This window comes from Pteropus medius, unplaced genomic scaffold, assembly GCF_902729225.1.
Source record: "Pteropus medius unplaced genomic scaffold, Ma_sr-lr_union100, whole genome shotgun sequence".
NCBI classification, from domain to species: Eukaryota; Metazoa; Chordata; class Mammalia; order Chiroptera; family Pteropodidae; genus Pteropus; species Pteropus medius.
The window spans coordinates 14,049,486-14,075,596 of NW_024349799.1; the positions used below are offsets into that span (position 1 = coordinate 14,049,486).

The window sequence follows — 26,111 nt, forward strand, 5'->3', positions numbered from 1 at the left end:
AAAGTCCATAGTAGTATTGATAAATAGGGGTAAAGTAAATGCAAACTATGCAGAACAGAGATTTTAGATTTTTTAAAAAATCTATTGAAGTTTGAAACTTTTCAAAATACCTATATACTTCCCTTAATACCTGTCTTGTTAACACTGTTTGAGAAGTGCTTTTTAAAAAATGTTATCTTTGGAGACTGTAAATGTGTGTGGACTGGGGAGAATCCATATCTGAATATCTTTATAAAAGAAATTCTTAAAATTTGCAATTGACCACTGAATATGCTGCCACTTATATAACCTCTCTCAGCGTGCTAGAAAGCAAAGAGAATGGAAATAAGGTAACAAGAAAGAATGAAAAAGTAAAGATAATGAAGGTAGGTCAGCACAGAATGTTTCTTAATCTCCCTCATTTTTACCTCTAATACTTCAGGAAACTTCTCAGCAGCTATCATCTATAAGGAAAACATCCTGCTAGGAGAAACAAAGAATCAGAAATAGAAAGATGGAGGGGGAATACAGGAAGGTGGCCGGGAGGATTGAGAAAAGGAAGCCAACAGAACTATAAATGAATAAAACCAGGCCTCTGCTATATGGGTCTTCTTTCTATACAAGACTGTTAGAATTAAATTTGATTTATATAGAGGAAATAAATGATGTAGAGCTAGATGATTGGGTCCTTTTATCATTAACTATGTTTTTATTTCCTTTAAGATTTTGATAAGTAAATCTCACACTGCAAGGTATAATTTGCTTCTCTACCTATGCATCTGAGAGTCACAAGCCACTGAAGGTCAAATTTACTTGGTCTGTATTAAGGGTTTTATGTGGAATGAAAGTTATTTACTGACCCTTTCTCAATTAGCCTTACTTAGATTCGATCTTGAAAATTATCTGGTGGGCTCACAATCCTGGTTGGTATTCAACCAGGAAGGGTCAAGGAGTTGGCGGGGGCTGGGGTGGGGTTGGCCATTTAAGTCTGGGCTATCCCAGACTCTCCAATTACTTCTGGATTGAGGATGACCTTGATTTAGGTTAAGGTACCAAGTCTACATATGCTATAAGCAAGAACTGGATTTATTCTCTTCATAAAGCAAAATAACCTCAACGGTCAAACTCAATCATTTGAAGTATACAGAGCTTGAATCAGATAGCCAACTGAACACCTAAGGTGTATTAGTCAATATCCATCTTCAAAGTAGTTCCTGGCAAAGCCATAGTGACTAATGAAATAGGCCAGATTTGCCTGTGGAACATTATCCTAAATGTTTAGTAGAAAGAGACAGGGAGATGACAATGAAGTGTAGCAGAAGCCAAAGACTGGCCCATAAAGGAAGGTGTTTGAGCTCATGTAGTGTCACTGGAAAAAGAGAAGGAGGCAGAGCATGCTGTAATTATACTCTTCAAATAATAACATATATACACATTTGAGTAGGTGGAATTTGTTAATGTAAGAAAAATTAGAGGAAATTCATATAGTTTGCAATGGGCCCAAAGTATTCGAATAAGGGAAGGATTCACTTAAACAACAGTATACACAGACACATGCTCACATGTACACATTATTTTTCAGTTTAGTTTCTTATGTCTTCCTCTCCTGATTCCACAGCAGCACATGGGTTGCAGGGTTCTAGTAGGTCCAGCTATAGAATTCTATGCTACTCAGAAAATACATGGTTAGCAAGACACTATCCCTGTTTTCTCCTACATGGTTTATGCATTCATGTACAGTGAAACCTTTAGAAGCAAACAGACGTCAGATACCAAAGATCAGAACAAGGAATGATACAGGAGACTTTCACAGACTTGATTCTAAATCCAATCCTAACTAATTATATGGTGGTTTTCATCACCTCCATATACACCCTTACACATCCAAAATAGTTCAGCTGCATCACAGAGTCTAACATGGTAATATGTCCAGGAGATTTCACAGAAAGAAGTGGCTGGAGGCCATGAGAGTCTGGGCACCATAGTCTTTTAGGACTGCATCTCAATGAAAAAGACCCTTTCATTGTCAGGCTTAGCTGGAAACTCATTTAGAGGGAGAAGGCGAGGCGTGACTTGTCAGAAGTGGAGGAAGAGCTTGTTGGGAAGCCATTTTCCTCTCATTGAAGCACTTTATATGGCATTCAAGCGGATGTCCCCACAGGGAATTTCTGTTGGTGTTTCTGGAGTGATACTTTTAATAAGACGCTATTGGGAAGAAAATATAAAGTTATAAACATTCTTATAATTTAACAGTACTGTAAATATATTTTAACATTAATATTAAAACAAAGTTGTATAGCATTTTAGTGGCATTTAATAGCTGGAATAGTCTCATTGACTTTCCTTAAGGAAGGCATTCCCAATTTATTCTTTCTCAACTGTGGATAAAACTGGAATATTCAAGAACTATAAACATCTATAAACTAATTAAGAAAGTCATTATATCACTAATGGGAGAAAATGATGAGCCATCAATAGAACCTCTGCTGGCCTATAACATGCCTTTGATGACCCAGGAAAGGTTACCTTTTCTCTGGATGGAGGAGGCTTCATGTGGCCACACAGGGCTTGTGGAGCAGAGTGAATGCTGGATCCTGAGCCCCTCCCCTCCCCTCAGCCCTGCATACACACACTACAGGACAGTGCACAGTGCCATTAGCCACTGGAACAGCCAAGTTGTCACTTATTTAATGAATCCACCTATAAAGAAGTACTGGTTAGTTCGTCCAAGGGTGCAAATTATTACAAAATTAAATTTAAAAAGATGTGACCCTTAAGATCATCACTCCTAAAGCAATCTCATGCTCACAGGGAAAAAGCTGAAAATACTTACATTAAAATAAGCTGAGTACATAGAAGCTTTAAGACAGACCTGAAATACTCTTGGGCTCGTGTATGAAATGGGCAGCTCGCCTTGTAAAAGCATCAGGGTGACATAAAGCAGCTCAGGGACGTGAAGAAAGACACAGCTGCACTGCAGAGGCTTAGAAAAATCTTTATTATGGAAACTAGACTTACTGGCGTGAGGTGATCACTTTGTAAATTATATCAATAGTCATCACTATGTTGTACACCTGAAACTAACATAATATTGTATGTCAACTATAATTTAAAAATTATTTAAAAAATATATTAAGTTGCTTAGTAAAATCTTCGATGGCAAAAGTCTGTCTGTATGGTAAACGGGCCCAATTGGGTCTGAAAGCATCTTTTGATATGTTTTTAGGTGAAGCGCTACTACCTGTCCTTTTTATTTCTTTCAATTTTTTTTATTTCTTAGTGCTGGCAGTTTGTTCTTCTTTAATGAGCAGGGCCTACGGAATTCAGAAAGTTTCATTCTCAGAGTTAATAAATTCACAAAATTGTGCGTGTTGTGTTCCTAATGACCTTAACATTCAAATACTGCAATCTCACACTGGAAACCCAATTAAAAAGGAGTGCTGCAGTGCTCAGCAGCTACCTGGACATGTCAAATCATAGAAAGCAAAATTTCACAGACCACCCTTCCTGTAGATGAATATGTAACCTGATTAAACAGACCGCAAAACCCGATTACACAAAATTGTATCTTGCTAACTGTGAACTGGACACAGATCACTCTAACTAGTCTTAAGTGTTGTGCAGAGAGAAGAGGTATGGTGTATGGTGGAGGCAAGGCCCACAATTAACCACATTGTAAAGTAGAATAGTTCGTTTTTGTGCCCCCACCTACCCATTCTGCTGCCCTTCTGGCTGCTAACCTGCCAAAATGCCAGGCCTACCTACATTTTCCATATTTTGACAGCATTTTAGTTGCTCTCATAATTTCTCATCCCTGGCCTTCTCCAAGGTCATAATCTAAAAAGTGGATCACTGCTGACATCTATAAATGCTTACTTATTAGGGGCCATCTTTCCAATATCTTTATGCAGGTTACTAGGGGCTTCTGTGATAATAACCTAATCAAGTCGATGACTCCAACCTTGAGACTTCCAGGCTGCAGGTGTTCTTCATGTTACAGGTGAGCAAGTGGCGGCTCACTCCACAAACTCCAACCTTGAATATGGTTAGAGCCCAAAAGAGTCAAGAAATTTACCTTTCCCTTAGTCTTTTTTTTTTTTTAACTATACCAAAATTTCATATGAGGCTTCCCTCCCTCGCAGATAGAATGATACAGACCATCAAGTATGGTATTTACAAATAATTACAGTCCCTTGGGACTCCTGGCAAAAAAAAACATGACATTTTTTATCCCTCTCAGATATTAAGCATGCATGTGGGCATATTAAAGCTTTTGCGAAGTCCCGCAGTAAAGAAACCTATTTAACTTGCTGTAATCCAGTATTCTTTAAAATTACTTGACTATATTACCTTTCCCCCAGCAGAAACACCTATTGATATCCCACAGAACTATTGGTCCTTAAAATGCATTAACATGTGAGAAATGTTAATCCAGTCCAATGAGCACATTTTAATGATGAAGAAACTAAGATCCAGGGAAGGCAAGTAACTTGCCATAGCTGACTAGGTCTTTTCTCTCCTAGTCCTTGACTGACTGTATCATGATGCTTCCTGGTAACCCACTGTTCCTCATCTGGTGCTCTGTGGTGAAGATGGTCCTACAATCAGCCTTACCTCTGTTACTAATGGATGTGAGCTCTGTTAATGATACATCTTTGGGTGGCACTGCCTTATGGCCAACAGGAGGAATTTGCAAGAAAGATGACCAAGATTTGAGGGTGCGATCTGTGACCAAAGAATACTGACATTTATTGAGTTCTCACTGCTGACCTTAAACACTGGGTTTGAATCAACAGTCAGTGGACCATCATGACCACCATAGAGAACAACCTAAAGGAACAAAATTCAATGACTCTGGGTCTGAGCATATCTTTCAAGAAACACCAGAGTCCAAGGCACTTTGGAAGGAATGAGGTTAGGACTGGTTTGGGTGCAGAGTCCTGTTCACCTAGAATTCAGTTTTCCTGTTTGGAAGGAAAAATGAACTCAGTTCTCAGAAAGAGTTGTTTAACTGCCTTATGTTCTCTTGCTTCCTATTTTTCATGAAATGTTTGAGGAAGATGAGTGTGATGGTCTCATGTTTGAGTTTTGCTTCTAAGAGCCCACAGATCAGTTCATCTCACTTCTCCGGCCATTGTAGAGTACAGGCCAGTCTAACTTTCCCCAAATACTACTCTCCACCTTTGAGCTTATCTCCTACAAAAACACCCACCTACACACCTGTAAGTGACCTGAACTGCTAACTCTAGCAACACAGGATGAAAAACAGCAACTCATTTCCCCTTAACCTCTAGCTCCAATTTCTACATTAGCAAACTACTAAAAACAAACTAAGGACAAAAGAGAAACTGCACCTAAAAGTGAAAGAGCATTGGACCTGGAATCAGAAGACCTGGATTTTGAACCTCCCTGTACTGTGTGTCCTTGAAAAAGTCACTGAAAGAAGGAAATTTTGAGCAGCATTATTCCCAGCCTCAGTATCTTTGTCTGCTAATGATACCTGCCCATCTAATTCACAAGGTTTGGTTTTTTTTTTTGATAACAAAATGAGATAATCTACATGAAGATGCTTTGAAAAGTATACAATATGATACAAATTTTAAGGTTCTGTTATTAAAGTTTTTATAGCACATTATTCATTACTGAAGTGAGTCTTGCTATAATGGCAACTTTTTTTTTTTTTTTTTTTTTTACTCCATTGGCTAGAGCTAAAACGATGATATTGTTGCAACATTCTTATTTGATGATGCTTTTGAAAATAGCTGGTTAGCGAACTGACCACGGACGTTTCCATTGTACTCTCCACTTAAATCAAAATTTATATATTGCCCCAGACACCACCAATCTTATGTCCATGCCCAACAGTGAGCAGGAACCAAAGCAGTTATCTGGTAAGTTTAGAACGCTAGACACACCCCAAGCTGCATGCTGTGGTGAACCCAATGACCAGCTCACTCTTCTGCTGTTGTATTTGAGGTTTATGGGAGATGCCTTAAGATGATAGTGGCAGCCATTACAGGTCTACACGATGTAGGTATATAAATATACAAGGTTGATAGCCTCCTGGTGAATTTCATACGATGAAACTGTCTCCTTCAGAGCATAACGAGAGAACTCTTTTTTCCCAAAACAATTACCAGTCTGAACACACTCACACAGTAGTACATACCTCCCTAAATGTCCCTGGAGTGGTAACCAGCCGGTAAGTTATATATGTGGGGATGCAGATGAAAGATGAGGTTCCTATGCAGTAACCCAGGATGATACTCCAGTGAGGATAATTATACTGGAAAAGTCGTAGCTGTGGCGGGCTCATCAAAAAACTGCAAATGATGAACTTAAACAAATTCCAAGAAACATTAAAAATCTTAACAGTGTTTGTGCAAGTAGAGACAGTTCTGATACTATGAATACCAAATGCTGAAACTAAAATACTTTCAGGAAATTCCCAAAATATGATATACCTTAGATTGAACATGCAGAATTCACTAATTTCTGTGCCTAAGCTGTAAAAATCAAAACAGTCAGGTGTTTATCTTGATTTTCCTCCTTACCTCCCGCCTCAACCTCTACATGGGGGATGCCAAAGCCACAGAACATTATTTAAGGGAGTTACAGCACCCACTTTAGGGTGAGAGGGAAGAGGTTGGCATTCATCAGGGGTGGTTTGGGCCATCTTATCAGACAATGAGGAATAAGCTGGGTGACCTCTCCAAGGCCCCTGCCAGTCCTAGGACTTCCTGTTTCTCTCTGCTTTGCTTTCATTCCCCCTGCATTTCTTGGCACTGATTGTTTTTGGTCAGGTGGAAGGTACCTATGTCCAGGAGAGATAATAAGGTTCTCATTAAGTGCCTTAGCCTGGAGTTTCCACAAGGATGGCTGTGCCTCGAGGAATCTCGACAAAGAATGACTGCCTTTGTAATGAAAGGAATAATGGAAGTAAAAAGCAGCTTACTAGACGTTTTACTTGAAAGTTCAGTGAAAATTTTGGCCCAGAAGAATTCCACAGTGTGGAATTTTTTCTTATGAGTTTTCTTATTTCAGTTTGCTTTCCAAAGAGAGCGTAGATAGCAGTTTTTGCCTAGTAACCACCGTGCCGAAATCGTTATTGCTCTTGATTTAATTTTATTTTATTATTTCATAGTCATAAAGAAGACAGTAATGTAAATTATTTGTGTGGTTAAACATCTATTTATATCTTTTTTTTCCCTTTGTCTGCAGGTAATAAAAAGGGAGATTGTTAAACACACATCCATCTTCTGAATGGTGTTATCCTAAGTCCAGGAGGAAGCTTTCAAAACAGGAGCCTGGCCAGTTGCAAACCCTTCTCTCTACTTAGTCTCCTCACCCCAAGACCTGGCACTAAGGAAGATAGTTTTGGAATAGGGAACAGAGGTTTGGTTAGGAGCCATCCCTGCTGCAAGTTGTCTCATCTTGATGTCAAGTGTTAAAGCCAATACAGTCTGGGAGGCGTCAGGCTCTTGCTGCAGCTGGTAAGTGCTGCTTCAGACAGCCCCCGACACTTCCCAGCCTCTCCATGTTCATATACAGTATTTTCTTTTTTTATAACTTGGCTTCAGTGAAAAAGAATATTTTTAGTAAGCTACTCATTGTTTACCTAAAGAAGCCTTAAAAAGCCCAGAGCAGGGGATCTGTTGAGTAAACTCAGAAGAAGACAGATTTGCCTCCTCTTCATCGTGCCCTGGAGCACTTGCCTTTAGAGGAAGTGAGTAGAGCGAACGTCACAGGACTTAATGAGTAATGTGCCTGAACCCAGATCTCTATGTGGGGTTTGCTGGACACCAAACTTATTGACTCTCCACCAAGAGTTCACCCACGCTGCCAAACAACCAGAAGTTTACAAAAATGCAAATACTAACGTCTGGGGCCAGAATTAGGATGAGGCATATGAGGCACTCACCGCAGGCATAATAATTAAAGGGGTGCCAAAATTTCAGTAATCAAGGTAAATAATATTTTGAAAAGATAGGACCAGAGTAGGGTGATGCGAGTGAGGTAAGTCATCTAAGTACAGGGTCAGATCTTGTGTTTATTTAAAATGTTGCTATTTTGTTCACTGGGATTTTTTTGCATTAATTTTGATTGTTTAAAAATATTGCATTAAAATGGCATTTATCTTAATTATGGAGATTTTTGGCACCCCTGAAATTTTACCCCTGTGATGAGTGCCTCAGTTGCCTCTCCCAAATCTCAGCCCTGGACTTCATTTTTTCCGTGTGCGGGGAATACTTAAGCAAACAAACAAACACGACTTCTTCCCTCAAGGAACTAATCCAGTGTCTCTCCTTCCTTTGAAGAACAAATAAAAGGATTTAAATAGATTATTGAGAAGCACTGGTAATAATATAAATTAATAACCCATTTATGTCAGGGCTTCTAGTAATGGCAGGCTAGGTGAATCAGACCAACCTCTCACTGAAAAGAACTATAATTTCTGGATTTAAAAATATATGTGTTTTAAACTTATCTAAAAGCAACAATGAGTTGATGAGGTAGTAAGGAACTACCAGACCAAGATCTGGGTGAACGCTGGAGCCCAGAGCACACACCAGGGCCCCTGGGCCCTGAGAACACCTTCTGTTTGGGGCAAGGATTGGCTTTGGTTTGGGAAGCCTCCAGAGTCCAGGGTAATGGGAGTAAAGGAAGGATTCTGTGGTAGAAAGAGACACATGCAGCATTGCAAAGGCAAGAATGAGCACACTGTCCATCTCATAGGCTAATGTGTGGGTACAAAAAGTACAAAAAGTAAAGGCTGCCCCGAGAAAGTAAAAGAGCTGTTTTCGAAGAGGGGGAAGTCACAGCCGTACGCCAAAGGCAGAGATGTCCTAAGACAAAATGGTGGCCCAGGTACTTCGTAAGCTGGAGCTAGACTCAAGGAATGGTATAACAACCTTTCTGTCTCTAAAAGATCAAAAAGCTCCCCTGCCCCTGTAAAACTACAGACAAATGAAAGGACAGGAGAGTAGTCCCCGCTGATGTGCACGGACTCACTTTACTTCAGGCTACCTCAGAGCGCACTTGGGATGTTAGCAGGGCACTTATCCATCTTTGGGCAAACAACTCCTTCGGAAGGACGCCAGAAGGAAAAGCCCATGCAACAAGGATGAAATGAATACTGAATACATCTTGACCAATGGCCAACCCTTGGAACTGAACTTTCTTGCCCAGGTCCTTTGACGATAAATAGATTCTACTTTTGATTCAGGTCATACTTGAGGATCATTGTGTGGGGCATCTTTAAAGAAAATAAACACAAAATTATCAGGACTCTTCTTAGGTCCTCATGAGCAGCATAGTTAATCCTTTCCCTGTCTTGAACAGTTCTTACTTGTCACTTGACCTCGGTCCTTGGACCCTTAACATCTCTAAGCCTCAATTTCCTTAAATGTATACAACATGGTATTAGAACTATACTACTTCATAGAATTGTTGTGAGGATTAAAAAAAAAAAAAAGGAGTAAGTTTTGCACAAAGTCTGACCTGGTCCTTAATATTTAATAATTGTTATTTATCATTATCATTGAGCATGGGGTGGTGCAATAAAGTGACCAAATCCCCGAGGACTCCATGGCGTGAGAAGCCAGAAGAGTGCTTAGCCATGCTCAATTTATAAAATTTCACTGAAATGTACACTTGTGATTTGCACCTTTTTCTTTACATATGTTAAACTTCAATTAAATTTATCAATTGTAAGTGTTTCTCCAAGGCCACGAGGAGAAGGGAAATGATAACTCACCAAGAGAAACAAAGGGCTGATGGCTACCCAGCAGATCCTCCAAAACCATCCAGGGCTGAAGCCGAGCATTTCCTTCACATCACTGCAGAACTGAGTGATGCCTAAAATCATCCAAAAGAGAAAGATATTGATTAAATGCTAGAGAATATGGACTGTCCTATCCTTTGATTCTCATAGAGAGAAGCAGCTCTGGAATTTTTCATAAGAGGGGCTCAGGGGCACCGATCTAGTTTGGAAGTGGGACAAGGAGGACTCGTCACAAAACTGCATGTCATAGCGAGCAACGTTCTTTCTACATAGTGTGGGAAGATAGGTGGACATTTAGGGAGAGACCGAAAGCCCTCCTCTCGGGGCCCACACTACCTTCCTAAAGTCTCAGCATGTGTTTCATTTTATTGTTACGGTAGAAAAAGAAAGGGATGATGGATATGCTCAACAGAGACTGACTTTGACCATATACTAGAAATGTTCGAGAGAAAATTTTAACCATAATATTGCCCAGACCAATGTCCTTCTCTAAAAAGTAACTGGCATGAAAATGAAAAAGGAGAACTCTGGGGAGAAACTGAGATGGGGAAGGAAGGTTGTCCTGTGGGTGCTGCCCTCAGAGCGCCCGGCGATTCTCACACTTTGAACTTTGTTCTCTGAGTTGCTGAGGAGGAGGGGAACACTTCTTTTTCAAACACTGGGCTCCCATGTAACTCAAAATATGGGGCCCCCTTCTTCCTATTATGTATAACGACAAACATGCTAAAGCTGTTTTATTATCATAGAAACTAGGAAAATAAATACATTTCCAGAATGAAATAATCACTTCTTGATTGTAAAGATGAAGAGAGGCATCTCTGAACCTGGCTGTCTTCACTTTACTTGCCTGTGCCCTTCCCACCTCCACCCAGGGGCTCCTGGGGCCCCTGACAATGGACCCATGTCAGCTCTCTCCCTCTTTCTCTCTTCGCTCCTGGTGGTTTCACTTTTATCAGAATCCATCCCAAGATCAAAGGAAGTGACCAGGGGGTTCTTCCAGGACAGATAATACAAATGGGAACATTCTTGTCTCTTCCCTAAAAGCGAAGCTGCTCAGCTCTGTCTCAGGGCCCTCAAGGGAGCTCTTGGGAAATTTAAACTGAGGGCCACTCTCTAACAGTAGCACACTCTGCAAATGCATTCACTGTGCACTAGCTCTTTGTGTTCTGTCCAATTCTTAGAGCCAGTTGAGATCTTAAGCATCCACTGTGGATGAGCTACAGGGAACCACTTCAGCCTTTCTCCACTGGGGAAACATTTAAACCCAGAACAAAAAAACACCTCCCAAGGGTATGAGCAATCTGGTATAGAGAGTGTGGAGGAGATGATGACCTGTTTCTGAAGCAGTCACTCAGCTGAGCTTACTTTACAGACTCACCAGGAGGTGACATCTGGCACACTGCCCTGCCTTTCTTTGATGAATCAGCCCCTCTCTATTCTGGTGGCTACAGGCTGATGTAGAAAAGATCCTGGCTGGCAGAAGGAAGCTTCTTACCATAGAACCAATACACAGCAACTGCTTCTATCAGTGCAACGGTGAGCACCGCGGGCCCCGTGGCAAACTCCTCCAGCAGCTTCACCACGTAGGCCCCTCCCTGGAAACAAGATCATGAGCCTGGTTAAGGGCCCTCTGAAGCACTGCCTCCTCTTTATGGTATTCGGGGGCCAAAAGAAGCTTCCCAACTTAGGAAAATTCTGGAAAATGTCGACTTTGGACCTAAGAGTAGTATCCCGGAGCCTTGTCAGTGTGGGCCAGATTTCGTCCCAACGGACACCTCATCCCTCCCTATGGAGCACTCTCGTCTTGTTTCCTCTCCCCACCAGGCTTTAAGAGACAAACTCAAAAGGGCCTCTGGATCTATTTCCAACTTCCTTTAATTTACTGAACACCAACTGTGTTCCTAACCCTGGTCCCTAAAGGATCCGGTCCCTAAAGACTGAATCTGAGGGACTCCGCAATACCAGACCTCCTGAGCATGTTGCTCACAGTTTTGCCTTCTTTCCTTACTCACAAATCCCCTGGGTCCTGCTCAGGGCCCCACCACCTCACGGAAGCTCCACAGCCATTAGGGTCATGGCTAGAAGATGCGTATCTGCAAAATCTGCCTTGAGTCAAGAGGACACAAGCCTAAGATGCCGTGGGTACTGTCTGATGCATATTTTACAGTATTTCCTTCAGCTACTACAATAAAGCACTCGAGAGGGTCTGACTCCTTCACCATTGCAAGTTCTCTGGAGGAGGACATCAGGGCAATATTCCCATGAAAACAGCCCTAAGGACTGAAAATAAACTGGAAAATCAAATTTTAGTTTTTCTCCAGATATTCTATGAGGGTTAAAATCTAGCTGGATCTACTATAAAATGCTAAGAGCCTCCAGATAGCATGCACAGATTCTACAAACAGATGCCACCAGAAATGACTCTTCTTCTTATCCTTGATGACAAACTTTTTTCTAAGCAGTGACAACCCCAAAACCAGGGCACCATGAGGGATGGCAGGAAAGGAATGGCTTCTTGTAGCATTCTGTTGCCCAAGGGAAGGTTGACTCAAAGTTGGGGGTCGTGGTACTCACAAAAGTCAGGGTGATCAGGGACCCAAAGAAGCAGGTAACAACCACACCGAGCACAAACCACTCCCGGCGCTTGGACCAGATGTGTGGAAATTCATCCAACACAGCTGTGATCACCCCCTCCAAGCCTGCAAACTGAGAGGGACACACAAACTGTCACAGGGGAGGATCTGAAACAAATCTGCTACCTTCTAGGACAGTGAACAGGAAAGAGGGGTTAAGATTGCCAAGCGACAAGTCAAGGTGATCATGACCAGTCCCCCTTCCTCACCAGTCTTCACTGGAAATATATTTCCTTGTTTTACACTGTCATTTAGAACCCATCCCTAAGGACACTAGGGAAAGAAAATATAGTACATGGACAGGATTTCTTTTTGCGAGGTCTCCTGGGGAGACTTTGGTTACACCAGAAAGCCCAACTCAAAGGCTCATTCCACACTAATAAGTGCAAGGCACTGAGCTGGAGGGGGGTAGCAGGGCAGTGGACCAGAGCAACCTTGCCCTGGCCTTTAGGTGCTGCTGTGTGGTCAAGGGACAGTGCACAATAATAACAGTTCACATATCCAGAGCCCCTGGCCTGCGCCAGGCACTTCACCCTTATTATCCATTAATGACTCCCTAATGTGCTAGAGGGCAGTAAGCATAGTCAATGAGGAGTGGAGGAGGGGCTCAGGAGCACCAGGAGGGAGCAGCCAACATGCCTGGGGTGGACCGGATGGGGGGGAATGGGTATAGTTTCCTTTTCCTCCGCCCCAGAGTCAGATTTCCCTCCCCATTCACTTACCGTGCTATCCAAGCCCAGTGTGATTAACATCAAGAAGAAGATGATGGCAAAGAACGTGGATGCCGGCATGTTGGCTATGGCTTCTGCATATGTGATGAAGAGGAGGCTGGGGCCTGAGACAGAGGGGAAGAGAGGAGGATCCCACAGTGTATTCAAGGCCGTGGAGCTGGGTGCCAAGTGTCCCCACTTTCCACCATGGCCTGAACGCACGGAAAGGGTTGAGATCTCCGAGGCAGTAAGTTTCTCTAAAACCTTTGAAAATTTTAAAGGAAACACTCAGAAATAATTCAAAAGTTAGATATTGAAAAAATCCAGAGCAGCAAAGCAATTCTGTGGAAGCAAGGGATCTAAACAGAACCCAAGATCCTACCCGCATCTTTGGCCACCTCAGACACATCTTCATTCCTCATCTCAGCCATGTACCCGAGCACCGTGAAGATGACGAATCCTGAAACGAAGCTCGTCATGCAGTTCACCACACTGGTCACCAGGGCGTCTCTGGGGCAGAAAACCGAAAGAGCTGAGACATTTCCAACATTTCCAGCATTTCCAGCATAAGGAGCATCTGTCTCCAGCCATGGCAAAGGTGAGCAGGCCGATCTCACAGGGTCTTCAAGCCTGTCCTGGGGTCCCCTCACAGCACCTGGCATCTCAGACTGGTTAGGTCAGCCTTGATGCACAAGCTGCCACACACACCATGGGGAGGACAGAAGGTCAGGAGTGGTTCTAAGAGACGGTCCTGTTGAGAGCCAGCATGACACAGACCTCTTCATTTCAAACCAAGCTTACTGAGAAGCAGGGCCTGGGTTGGAGTGAGTGCCGGAAGGAGGCCTTGTCCTCACATTTGTGAAGTCATCAAATTTAGACTTTTGACATTACGTGCAAATGGGGTTACGACTGCCACACTTTTGAAAGAAGACCTAGCCTCATCACACAACTTCCGGCTGGTGTCTCGATGCAAGGCCACATTGCTGAGAGTGCCTGTGAATTCCTTTTTTTAAAAAAATTAATCCTGTAATTATCTTATTTATAGCATGATTAGATTGCTGGACATTGCCATCTGTGATAGAACATTAAAACAAAGTTTACTCTAAAGACAATGAGTGATATTTACATCGTAATTGGTGCAACACTCTCTGATTCGTCAAAATTTCTGAAATGAGGTTTTTACCACAGAAATTATAGCATTTCATGTTGCTCAAAATAGTTTAATCATTATGCTTCTTGTGTATTTATACATAAACAAATTATCACATTATAATTTTTGTTGTTAAAGATAATAAGTCAAATCTAAACATTTACTGTCTACTGTTATTTTTTGTAAACCTGCTTTGGAATTTCTTAATTTTTTTATACAGTGACTCTCACAAAATAGAGGTGGCCTGGGGCTTCTCTCAAGCCCCAAGTGGCCTGGGAGAGACTATGGTTTGGTGGGTGCTCTGGCCATGGGTGAATTGATCAGGAACCTGTGGCACCTCTGAGGGTCCGAATGTCAACATGGCCTGAGCCCAGCCAGGTTTGAGGCCATCAGTTCGATCACCTCCCTCCAGACCAGCTGACTTACGCTCACCCCACTTTTAAGCTTTGCTTGAGGGGCCTTTGATACTCACTGATAACAGTTGTTGTTGAATTTGTTGTAGCTAGCGAAAGCCAGTAGGACCCCAAAGCCAGGACCAAGAGAGAAGAAGATCTGAGCAGCAGCATCCACCCACACCTGGAACACAGCAGAGATGAGGGCAAGGGCTGAGGCCCCAGCCAACACTGGGTACCAGCAGCAGCATCCTCATGCCTCTACATGGCCACATGCAGACAGAAAAAACCAACTCTCGAGACTCATTCCAGGGATGGCCACATACCAAGTGCAAACAAATGTGATTTCTCTTCCCATCATGTAGGCATAAACCAATCCAGTGGCCTCAACTATACTTTCCATGCTTGTATTTTTGGTTTAAAATACCACTGCGGACTTGCCATTAAACCCATATTTCCATTGTTCTTACTATCCTAATTGGAGGTATTGGCTTCAGTTAGTAAAATCTCAGTTAGGTGCACACTGTTTTCCTCACTGTCTTACCCCTGTCTCCAGGAGCTTCTGCCAGTTGGGTTTCAAGTAGAAGAGCACACCCCTCCAGGCTCCAGGGAGTGTAGCTCCCCTCACCAGCAGGACCAGAAGGATGATGTACGGGAAGGTGGCTGTCACCCATACCACCTGTGATGAAGAAAAAACAGGTTATCATCATGTGGATGGTGGTGATTTTTGTTCTTGAAAATCTCCAAGAAAGGAGATCTCCCTCTTTTTTTTCTGTAATTTTAGGAGACAGGGTTGTGTGGCAGAAAGATCACAGACTTTAGGATCAGAGAGGGGTCAGATTCACTGCTTGCTGGTACTAACTACCCCGACACCCACTCCCCATCTGTGAAATGGGGGAAATACCTCACAGCGAAAATCAAGCACTCAGTGTATATAAAGCATTGAACATGGTCTGTGATAGGTTTTCAATAAATTATTGCCACTCTTATTCATTGTGCTACTACCAGTGAGTTAAAGAAATTGTTTTAAAAATCACTTAATGGTTCTTGAGATTGGCCCACTTTTAGAATTTTCTAACAGATTGGGTGAGTATCACAGGATGTGTTTGGGGTTGAAGGAAACAATGTCCCCCGAGTTCTGAGTTTGACATTCTCTGGGGCCCCTTGGCAGCCTGGATCAGCAGCCAGAGTCCTCCTTACCTTGCCAGAGGTTTTGATGCCTTTCCAGATGCTAAAGTAAATAACAGTGAAGATCAGCATGATGCAGAAGGCAAGCTGCCAGCTGATGCCCCCCAGGTCCTGGAGTCCCTTAGACCGGTGGATCTGCAGGACATGGCGCCTGGAGTGAAAGAGAAAGCAAGCCCGTGAGACGGCCTGAACAGTGACCTGAGCGCATCGTCTTGATACCTCCGGGAGCATGCCAAGAGAAGAAATGGACACTGCACTGCAAGGGCCGAGTGGTCACCAGCCTTCAGGAAGAGCTGGGTTTGGCTCTGCCCGTCCTGAAGGAGAAGGCAGCACATTCGGGCGACCAACCCTGGAAGAGTGCTCACCCCAAAGGCAGACAGCCAGGTCTTTCCTTCCCTGGCTGGGACCCAACCAACCAGGAAACATGACCAACAGGACTTCTGGGTACATGAGGATTTGTCTGTGTGGGAATTGGGTCCCTTCCCCATCCCAAAACAGCTCTCTTTGGGCTGCCATTGTCTGAAATTCCAGCACTAAAAATACTACCTACTCCAGGGAAGGGTAGATCCCACTTACGAAGTAAACACACAAAACCAGGAACTATTTGAATAGTTTCAAACTACTAAGGTGGTAGAAAGCTTTGCTTCCATGACACTGGCTGGGAGGAGGGCCCGGGAAGAAGGGAGGTTTTTGAAGTAGGGGGGTATAATTTGGGAACTTGAAGGTGGGATTGTCCTGGGCGTGTTGGGGCCGCCTGGAATGGCGCATCAGAAGGGTGGGGTGGCACAGAGGGCCAGGTTATTGAGCACTCAAGGTGGAGTCTCCTCACTCCAAATCTGGCCTGGGCTGGCCCTGCCCCTCACCCACTCACATTTACTCCACTCGCCCTGACAGCTTCTCCTCTCAGAAATTTGGCAGGAAAGAGGTGAAGAGTCCCTGCCCCTGCAGCTCCTGCTCTCCCGACCCAACCTCTGTCCTAAGAAGCCAAACTCCAGGGTAATGGCCTGCCCCCAACAAACCACCCCCTCACTTACAGGCACTTACGTGTAAAATTCCTCCGCAGGGGACGTGGAGTGAAGTGTCCAGGTGACGTTGTCTTCGGAGAAGTAGTTGGTGCAGTTGCCAGTGTTCCAGGAGTTCTTGCAGCTGGTCCAGGGCAGCTGATCCGTGAAGGAGGAGATGAGGTAGTAGAGCGCCCAGGCCATGATGGTGTTGTAGTAGGAGGCGATGTAGAAGGCGATGATGCAGATGGCGTAACCAATCCCTGGGAGGGAGGGCGAGGGGGGCCAAGTGTAAAAGGCAGCCCAACGGTGAAAGAGGGAAACAGGGCCTTGGAGAGCCCTACAGGGATGGGGCGGGGGGTGGGAAGGGAGGGGCTGCCCATTCATTTCATTCCCCAAAGACTCTGGGAGATGGGAGAAAAGTGACGATGTGGTAAACGCCTTATATGTATTTGCAAAGTTACGTTTCAGTTACTTGCTGTTAATGCTTTAGAATTTTTCTATTTCTTTTTCTTTTAGTTGCCATTTATTATTTCCTTTTAACAATCTCATGCCACTTGAGCTGTCAAAAACTTAATTCCTATACTCGAATTATCTCCCAGGGTGACCTGAGGCCTAACTGATTGCAGAAGAAGGTCCCCAGCTCCCACCCACTAATGGAAATCACCGTTTCCTTGGAAAACCCTCCCCACCCAAGCCTTTCAGCTACCTTTGAAAAGAGGGCAGATTTTCCTCCATATCGAAATGCATCCGTTTCGGTGGTATTGGCCCAGCACAAGCTCCATGTAGAAGAGTGGGACCCCTCCAAAAATGGCCATGATGGTATAGGGGAGAAGGAACGCCCCTGCGACAGATGAAAGACAATTTCACTCCCTGTCCACATCTGCCCCAGGATGGCCCACGTGATCTGGACACCAGGGGTCATGCCAAGAATCACAGAGCCATCCGAAGCTCAAGCATCATGAAGCCACCTGTGCCGAGTGACCACCACTGTACTCCCTTGGTTTTGGTGCTTTGTCAGAAGCAGGAGCAGACATAGTTCCACAACAAAAGAGAGGTTTTGGAGGAGACAGAGAGGAAATGGAAAGAAAGCTGAATTGGGGAATCAACAGAACGGGCACTGGGACCAGTTCTACTTCTAACTGCCTGGAGGACCCTGGGCCACTTCTCTTCTCTGAGTATTTCCTCCCCTGTAAAATGACAGGGTTGAGGAGAGCTAAGGTTCCCCAACCCAGCCATGCATCATAATCATTGGTGAGCTTATGATCTCCTGAAGCAGAAGCTCCAGGTATGGGTATAACACAAATGTTTTTCAGCTCCCCAGGTGATTCTGATACAACCAGTACATGGACTAGCACCTGGGACCCTCTCCTATGACAGATCTCCTGTGACAACCTGTACAACAGCTGTAATAATCTATGAGTCACCGAATTAGCATCTTTGTAAATCTATATCATCCCTGGCTCCAGGTACTTGATTACTAATATTTGGCTATATTTCCATAATTCAACTGAGCCAGAATGCTTTCCCTGAGCCACCTTTGCAGGTGTGGCTTAAAGGGGTAATTTGTCACAGACCAAGAAATGATGAAGCCGCTGCATCTCTGGTGATGCTTTTGTCTCCTGGCTTTCGTGGCTGAGGCGGAATTTGGAAATACCAAGTTAGGGATTGCTTACCGGCAGCCTGAGTTTTAGCCCAAAGGATGGGTCAGCTGTGATTATCCCTGATAACTTTCCCTCCCATAAAGTGCTTTAAACCTAGAAACCAGAAGCAGTGTAGCTCAGAAAGGTCCCACCTGACTTATAATCACTTTAGGGACATCTGGATTGAGAATAAGAACTACCTTGTGTTCTCACGGTGGCCTTTGTCCAAAGGGTTTGCTTGCCTGGCTTTCTAGTAGAGAATGAGTGTAGGGGAAATGGCATCGGTGACCCGGCCCCTTATGTAATGCTCAGGCTAAAGGTGAGTCCTCTCAAACTGGAGATAAGGTCGTTCCAACCTCCTCTCCTCCCAGGTGGGGAGCACTGAGCTTCCCCAACTCAACTCCCACCCCCCGAACTGGAATTGCCTTTGCAACTGCATAGACAATGGCCCTTAAGAGCAGCAAATCCAGGCAACTCTGTGTCAAGCCATGGAGGAAATGAGGGGGACACAAATTAATTATCCCCTAAACCTCATTTTAGCTACCTTCCCAAATATGTTGCCAGAGATCCTGTCAAAATAAATATTGACTGATTTGACTTCCATCTCTCCTTTTCCTATTCTGATGGCAAGTCCAGTGTTGACACAGAGGCCCCATACCTACTCACTCCTCTCTCTTGCTCTACTCTCTAGGGCTCCCATATTCATGCCTACATGCAGCTACTATTTTTCATAATCTACAACTGCCCTTGAGGCACTGGGGGTAGAAAGAGGAACAAGAAATAGTCTCTGGCCTCAAAAATCTCATGCTCTTGTAAGAGATATAAGGCACAGCCATGCATGGTTTGGGGTGGACACCAATATCATGCCGTGGCTGGGTTCAGCTCTGGATCATGCCCCCATTGTAACTTGAGACTCTGGACCTGAGCTGACACCCTTATTTGACCTCGCCCAGGTCCAAAGGCCCGGGAGGATCTGGGACGCTGAAGCCACTTCCCAATCTTTCCTTACACAGATCTACCCTCTCTGGAGTCTTCTGAGCAGACCTGCCAGCAAGAGTTTAAGAGTGCAATACAGTACTGCTGGTCATCCCTCGCAGTGTGGAGAATGGAGCCTGGAAAATGCAGGGATGAGAGGGGGGCTCTTCAACAAATGGAGCACTAATGATGTTGAAAATCTGCCGGGGTCAGGTTTGAGAGATCTCATCCAGCTTCAGAACCCAGAGAGCCTCGGACATACTGACTTAGAGTGTTGGCTTACTAGAGATTTATCTTTTAGATAAGCTTCAAAGTTTAAGCAATCACATTCCCAGACTCATATCAATTAAACAAGACAGAAAAGACACGATTTATCCTCTGACCTCCCAAGAGGCTCTACAGACCACCACTGGGTCAGAGCCTCTGCTGGTGGCCCATGATACTGACCCCCTCCATTCTGGTAACATATGTAGGGAAAGCGCCAGACGTTGCCCAGGTCCACGGCGTAGCCAATGACCGACAGGAGGAAATCCACCTTCTTGCCCCAGGTCTCCCGTTCCCCCTGATGAATCTCAGCCACTAGGGCCGTGGTGGCGGCCGGGATGGAGTGTTCGGTGTCGTCGCCTGCACTGGGGCTTGGAACCGCTGAGTACCCATTGGAGATTTGGCCAGACTCCGTTTTATCCCCAGGGGTGGGGACACCCTTCTGCAGTATTCCATTCTCCTGACAATCATCTCCATCCTTACACGCTGACAGGTCCTTCTGGGACTTTAAAGGCGTGGTCTCCATCCTGCTAGCTAGATGACACTAGTAGATGACACTGATGACCATCTGTCGAGGACCCGAACTGAATTCTTAGTGTGGGATCTGTAGGTGTCCTCAGAGCTTTTATTAATGGGATTGAGAGCTCTGTCGGAAAGATACACAGAGAAAGGAGAATGGAATTAGACATATTACTTGTCTTGGGTATTAACTCATCACACATCTTAAACTACACTAGCTAATGGATTATAAATGCATCTGTTAAATCTGAGACACCTATTTGCTACATGGCAGTGAATAAAATCAACTACATTCTTCAACCTTTATAAGGTATCAAACAACAATCAAGTAATCTGAAAAGGCAAAAACAAAACAAAACAATCGAAAGTAGACAGCAAATCGCCAAGGTCCCGCACAGGCTCTGTTTAAGAACAAAATATTGACTTCACTTTGAGGGACTGGAATCTCACGCTGGAGTTTACCAGTAACTCAGAAGAAAGTAAGAAGGAGGCTCGTTTCAACAAAGCTTCACAGAGCACTTACTTTGTCCCGGATGCTGTGCTGGGAAAAGAATACAAATAAAGAGGTTGTTTCGATATTTGGGTAGATAAGGACAGAGTGCTCCATCATTTAAGCTGAACGCTCAAAATATATTTCATGTACACTATCAATGTGACTTAGAAAGAAAGAAGCACAGGATAGAGGTGAAAAGGCCACCCTTTGTGAAGCACCCTTAGCTCCTGAACTATGGATATTTTCATTCTCCCTGTAGCCCAGCTCTTAGAAGCCTTTGGGCAGCTTCTAGCTGCTTCCAGCTGTGTCCAGTCCATCTGTGCTCCTCCTTTCTGTGTCTCATTACACCTCTGCAAGTCCACCTGGGCCTTACACTGCCGTTCACCATTCATTCTTCTTCCCACTCCCCAGCAACAGTGGGCAGGTGGAGTCACCTCTCATTCACATAGGAAGAGCCAGGGAAAGAGCACGGAGATGACAGATGCCAGCGTGGCTGGTGTCTCTGTCCCCACATGCTGCAGTAAGGAGAGCTGGCCCAGGGCCTCTGAGCCTTCCTATCCCTGCTGTGGGCCGGGGTGCAGGGACGTCAGCTCAGCTCGCTCAGCTCCTCTGTATTGAGGTCTGAGATGTCAAACACAGGGTAGAAATCCGAGCCCTTTTGGACTTTAAACCTATGGCCTGTTATAAAGTAATCAGCAGCCAAAACCTTCCAGCTAACTTCATTTCTTCTGGGCCTGAACATTTCTAACTCTTGAAACAGTCTGGGAGTTGAAGGATGTTTCTGCTTAATTGAGATCGCATACCTTTCTAGGAAAAGGCATCTGCCATCATTATTCATACCTGCAATGGTCTGATCCTAATCTTACAACTCCAACAGTCGGAGGACAGCCAGGAATTGGTAGTTAATAAAAATGGCAGTGTATGCATCCTACCTACTGGGGACTTTCAATGACTGTAACTTAACTATCCACACGTGGAAATGTGAAAACAAAAAACATAATGAGTGAAAAATTAAAACACAAAGTAGTAGGGTCACATGGTGACTATGTACATAAATACTGGAAAAGATTAGACATGAACACCAGGGGACACAAGTAATTGGAGTTTTATGTTCGTTGGGTTCTTTTTTTCCTATGAATTAGAGAATAAAAATTTTTAAGGGATTCATTGTTCCCAAAAATATTACAGCAGCAAGAGAGAAACCAACTCTATGGAGCCAGTGTGTGTGTGTGTGTGGCGTGTGTGTGTGTGTGTGTGTGTAGGTGGGGTAGGTATCCTGAATTCTCCTTTATCTAGCAGCTGTTTGGACTCCTTCCCTGACCCTATCCCAGGCTCAGGGATGCAAACATCACTCATAGAAGAATACAAATTTCCGACTGAGTGATCTAGATAAAACCCCATTCTGTTCATCTTTATGTTGTTTTCCAGCCTCACCCTGCTCCCCTTTCCTTGTGACCTCAATTAGACTTGATGAACTTTTTAAATGACCACACATCCTCTCATCTACCATAAGTAACCATTTATGAGGCCAAGAAAGGTTTTTAAGTTCTTTTTTTTTTTTTTTTTTTAGAGGGAGAGATGATGCCAATATATTTAAATTCACAGCTAGATTCAACCTGAACTTGGGGTGGTCTCTGGCTGTGTTGTTTGAAGAAGGTCTCTGCTCTTCCCTCTGGCCTGTATCAACGACATGCTTTCCACATTAAACACTGAAGAACTGGAAGACCAGATGGCAGAGATAAAGAGCTTTACCATGTGCAGCCAGATGGCGCCCAACTGACAGAGCCTACCCGAGACTGAGGTCCCTCTGTCTTCATCCTCCTTTCTCCATCCTCAAAATTTTCCCCCAAATTTTCTGTAGGAACTTCTTTCTAGCTTCAAGACTGCAACTTTTCTCTCATTTAAATTGAAGCTCGAGAGCAAATGTTATCGCCCACCCTCTCTCCGACATGTCCACCGGGGGCTATGAAAGGGAAATGTTGGTAGGGGCAAGAAATGCTTAGCCATGCTAGTGACTTGTCACCCTGCCACAGGAGGAGTCGAGTGATTTGTTCTAGATTTCATTAACTTTCTCTCTTGGGGCACTCGTCAAGGAAGTTGGAAAAAGTGTATTGGTGAATTTTAGGGGACAATGTAGGTTCTTCAGGGTCCTCAGAGGCTCAGTCCCCAAGGCATCTGATCTTGATTTCTTGGCAACTGTCATGAGCAGCTTCTAGAAGAGTAATACACTATTGTCTACTTCTGTTCTGAGGATTACAAAGGTCTCGTTTCCTGAAATACCCCGACACATTTTTTTCTTCTTCTTATTTTATCAACAGGCTGAAATGGCCCAAGTCATAAGAAAAGCTGTGAAGAGTGTTTCTCAGCTGACTCACAGCCTCGGGTTGCTTCTCCCTAGAAATTAGTCTCTCTCTATCCAGCTCTGCTTTCTAGGGTTCTCCTACTGTGCTCCTGCATCTGATCATAGAGCTTGGCATGCAAACAGATAAGTGACAGCCACTTGAAGCCACTAAACTGGTAGAGAAGCATATCTCCTTTTCAACTCACTCGTTGGCCTCTCCCTCTGAGAAAAAAACCCCTCCCAGGTACTAATTGGGTTGGCCAAGAGCAGATGGCCCGGCCTGGGTCCCTTTCTGTCTGCGGGATGCTGCCTGTGGGCCCAGATTCCTTTCCCACTTTTCTGATCCTACACAGCACTGACCAGCTTTTTCTCCTGAGACCAGAGGACAATGATTGAGAGCAAGCTGGCCCAAGTATACAGAGGTATACAGAGGTAAGAGTTGTTAAGAAGGTTGGCTTCCAAGAATGCTCTCTCGGAAGCTTTCTTTTTTAAAAGATATTTTTACCCTGCTGGATAGAGTTATTGCAAAAGAGATCAATATTATAGCTATGACGTCTTCCAGGCAGGCTTTGAGTTTCTCCATGGCCAGAAAAAGCCCTGGAAGCCTTCTGTAGCATCTTGAATGTGTGTCGTTGTCCCAGGCTGACCATGGGTGACAGGCCATGGGTGATGCCACATAAAACCCAGCTCCTCAGTGGGACCACAGCTTGACACGCAGGAGTTTCATCTCCCACATCACCGCGCACAAGAGGCAGCACAGTGGTGAAGATGATGGGCTGACAGTCGGCTTCCTGTGCACACTTCTGCTTCCTCTCAGCCAGGCTGGTGGGCTAATTCACCTCATCTCCCCCCTAGTAAAAAGAATTGTTTCTATTTAAACTTCTCCTGATCACATCTCCATTCTTACCATGAACCCTGTCTCTGTAGCCAGGGAAACCAGTATCTGAACAAGCATGTAATTACAGTTAGAGTGATTAGTCATGAAACCACCCAGCCCTTTGGAAATACCGGTGTTCCTATGTGTCTGTTTGTCATTCATCAGCACATTCTAAGCAGAAACACTATAGAAATGTTGTACTTTGACTTCACGTGTAGAAATCAAAGTGAATTCATTTCTCAGGACACTCGATTTCCATTTCAAAACCAAACAAAAGAAAACCCAGCATGAATTATGGGTTTACCACTGAGATAAGATTAATTACAGGTCATATAGCCAAGTAGCAATTTGCATCCTCTATTCTGAGTGAGTCTAAAGGTCCCAAGACACCTATCAAGGATGATAGAAATCATGGGACTCTGGCACAACTAACACAGTAAACACCACACCTGGCCCTCCACCACGGGCCAACCCTCATTCAGCAGTGATATGCTGTATGCCTACTATGTGCTAGGTTCTTGGAGACAAAGCAGGCACAGTCCTGCCTTCATGGCGTTCATGGTACAAGGCCAAAATCTGACTGGTAGGAAAAGCTGGTGCTACCTTTAGTGCTGTTGCACCTCCTGCTGTAAGCTGAGGTATCTGCTGACTTGATGCAGCATGTTTAGATACCTCACATTTCTAGTTCCAAATTGCCCTCAGGTTTTAAAAGTCTTCCTTTCGTTGCTATTGCACAGCTTCTGTCAGAGGGCCCTGGATTTCAGTTGATTCTGGCTCACAAGCTCCGCAGTGTAAGAAGGGGGTTCGTATTTCTATCTGTTGAAGGGATTGTTCTCTGAGGTGTGAGTGTCCTATGTTGTGAGCCACTGGACAGGGATTCCTAGGTCACCTTTCAAACAAAATAGAGACTTCACGATATGAATGAAGAGAGTGGAGAAAATCTGCTTGTTTTTTTGGACATAAGGAGTAGAAGTGTACTATCACAGCCATCTCATTATCCAAAGAATTCCTTGTACGAGAGAGTTAGGCAGTTGAATTTTTTGGAGAGGAATTAAAATACTCAGGGCCTATCGGCCAGCTACCATGAGAAAGGAAAAGGGTCTCTGTCCAGAACTTTCTGTGCCTGGGAGAGTAAAATCTAGAGGATTAGCCATTTGCGGTGAGGTTGAGATCACTCTAGAGGCTGCCCAAAAGTACAATGGATTATTCATTTTGCCTTTAATCAAAAGAAATGAATTTGGCCTAACAGGCATGAACAGTCCTCTTCTAGTGAAAAGGTACAGCCAAGCCCTAGACTAACTACCTCCTTGAGACATCGCTTAATAGTTCCTGCATGTCCACAACTCATAGCTTTCCTGTCTCAAGATCTGTGCTGGAACCTCAGATCCACCACTTACTATGTGACTTTGGACAGGTTGCTTAACCTCTCTGAGCTTCTATTTATAAAATATATAAAACAGACCATTAAAATTCCCTACTTCCAAAAGGCTGTTGTGGGAATTAAATAAAAATATGATAAATATTTAACTCAGTGTCGAGCACATGGAAAGCATCAGTAAATGACAGTGAGTTGATGGCCACTATGCCACCACACATATGCAACCCATTCTGCTTGTCTTCTTCATACCCACTAAGGGAAACTGAGGCTCACAAGGCTAAGTGATTCATAACCCAGCACACAAGGAGTGGGCAGCTTGAGCCAGAAGCTGAGGCCTCCATCTCCTTCCACGAGACCTCCCTGGTCCATGCTTGGAGTCACTGGGAAACTTGTTAACAGCAGATTCCTGGGCTGCTCTCCTGGAGATTCTAATTCAAGAGATCCGTGTGAGTGCTGAACTTTAACAAGCACCCAGGTTATCAGGGGCAGGTGGTCCGCGGAGCATGCCCAGTGCATCCCTGCCTTGCCCCTTCGCTGCCTCTAATTACCCTGCATCCTCTGAGGTCCGGCTTAAGTTTCTATCCACACCCCTCCATGAAGCTTCCTCTTGCCACCCCAGCCCAAGATGATCTCTCTCTCCTCCATCATTCATCATTGATTATCGGGTCTCATTAGTTACTTTTTACATATACTGGTTTTGCATTCCCCTGGCAGCAGGGGCCACGGCTTATACATCCCTGTGTTCAATACTTGCTAACTGGTGTGTACACTGCACAGCTCCCAG

At 44.2% G+C, this 26,111-nt stretch overlaps 1 protein-coding gene across 3 annotated transcripts in view; it reads right to left on the reverse strand.

Moving 5' to 3' along the window:
• Positions 1–696: 696 nt before the first annotated feature.
• SLC6A4 (solute carrier family 6 member 4) overlaps positions 697–26,111 on the reverse strand; it is a 31,413-nt gene continuing 5,998 nt past the window's right edge. For 2 of the 3 annotated variants that reach the window (XM_039886205.1, XM_039886206.1), the window contains exons 2-14: positions 19,903–20,365; positions 17,547–17,681; positions 16,881–17,100; positions 15,849–15,987; positions 15,193–15,327; positions 14,729–14,832; positions 13,489–13,616; positions 13,119–13,231; positions 12,338–12,469; positions 11,259–11,358; positions 9,737–9,837; positions 6,149–6,316; positions 697–2,184 (exon numbers count right to left, since the gene is read on the reverse strand). In XM_039886205.1, coding sequence (XP_039742139.1) covers positions 2,110–2,184; positions 6,149–6,316; positions 9,737–9,837; positions 11,259–11,358; positions 12,338–12,469; positions 13,119–13,231; positions 13,489–13,616; positions 14,729–14,832; positions 15,193–15,327; positions 15,849–15,987; positions 16,881–17,100; positions 17,547–17,681; positions 19,903–20,245 — 1,893 coding nt within the window. In that variant the 5' untranslated portion in view covers positions 20,246–20,365 and the 3' untranslated portion in view covers positions 697–2,109. The remainder of the gene's footprint in view (positions 2,185–6,148; positions 6,317–9,736; positions 9,838–11,258; positions 11,359–12,337; positions 12,470–13,118; positions 13,232–13,488; positions 13,617–14,728; positions 14,833–15,192; positions 15,328–15,848; positions 15,988–16,880; positions 17,101–17,546; positions 17,682–19,902; positions 20,366–26,111) is intronic. The other variant, XM_039886207.1, reaches the window with a different exon arrangement.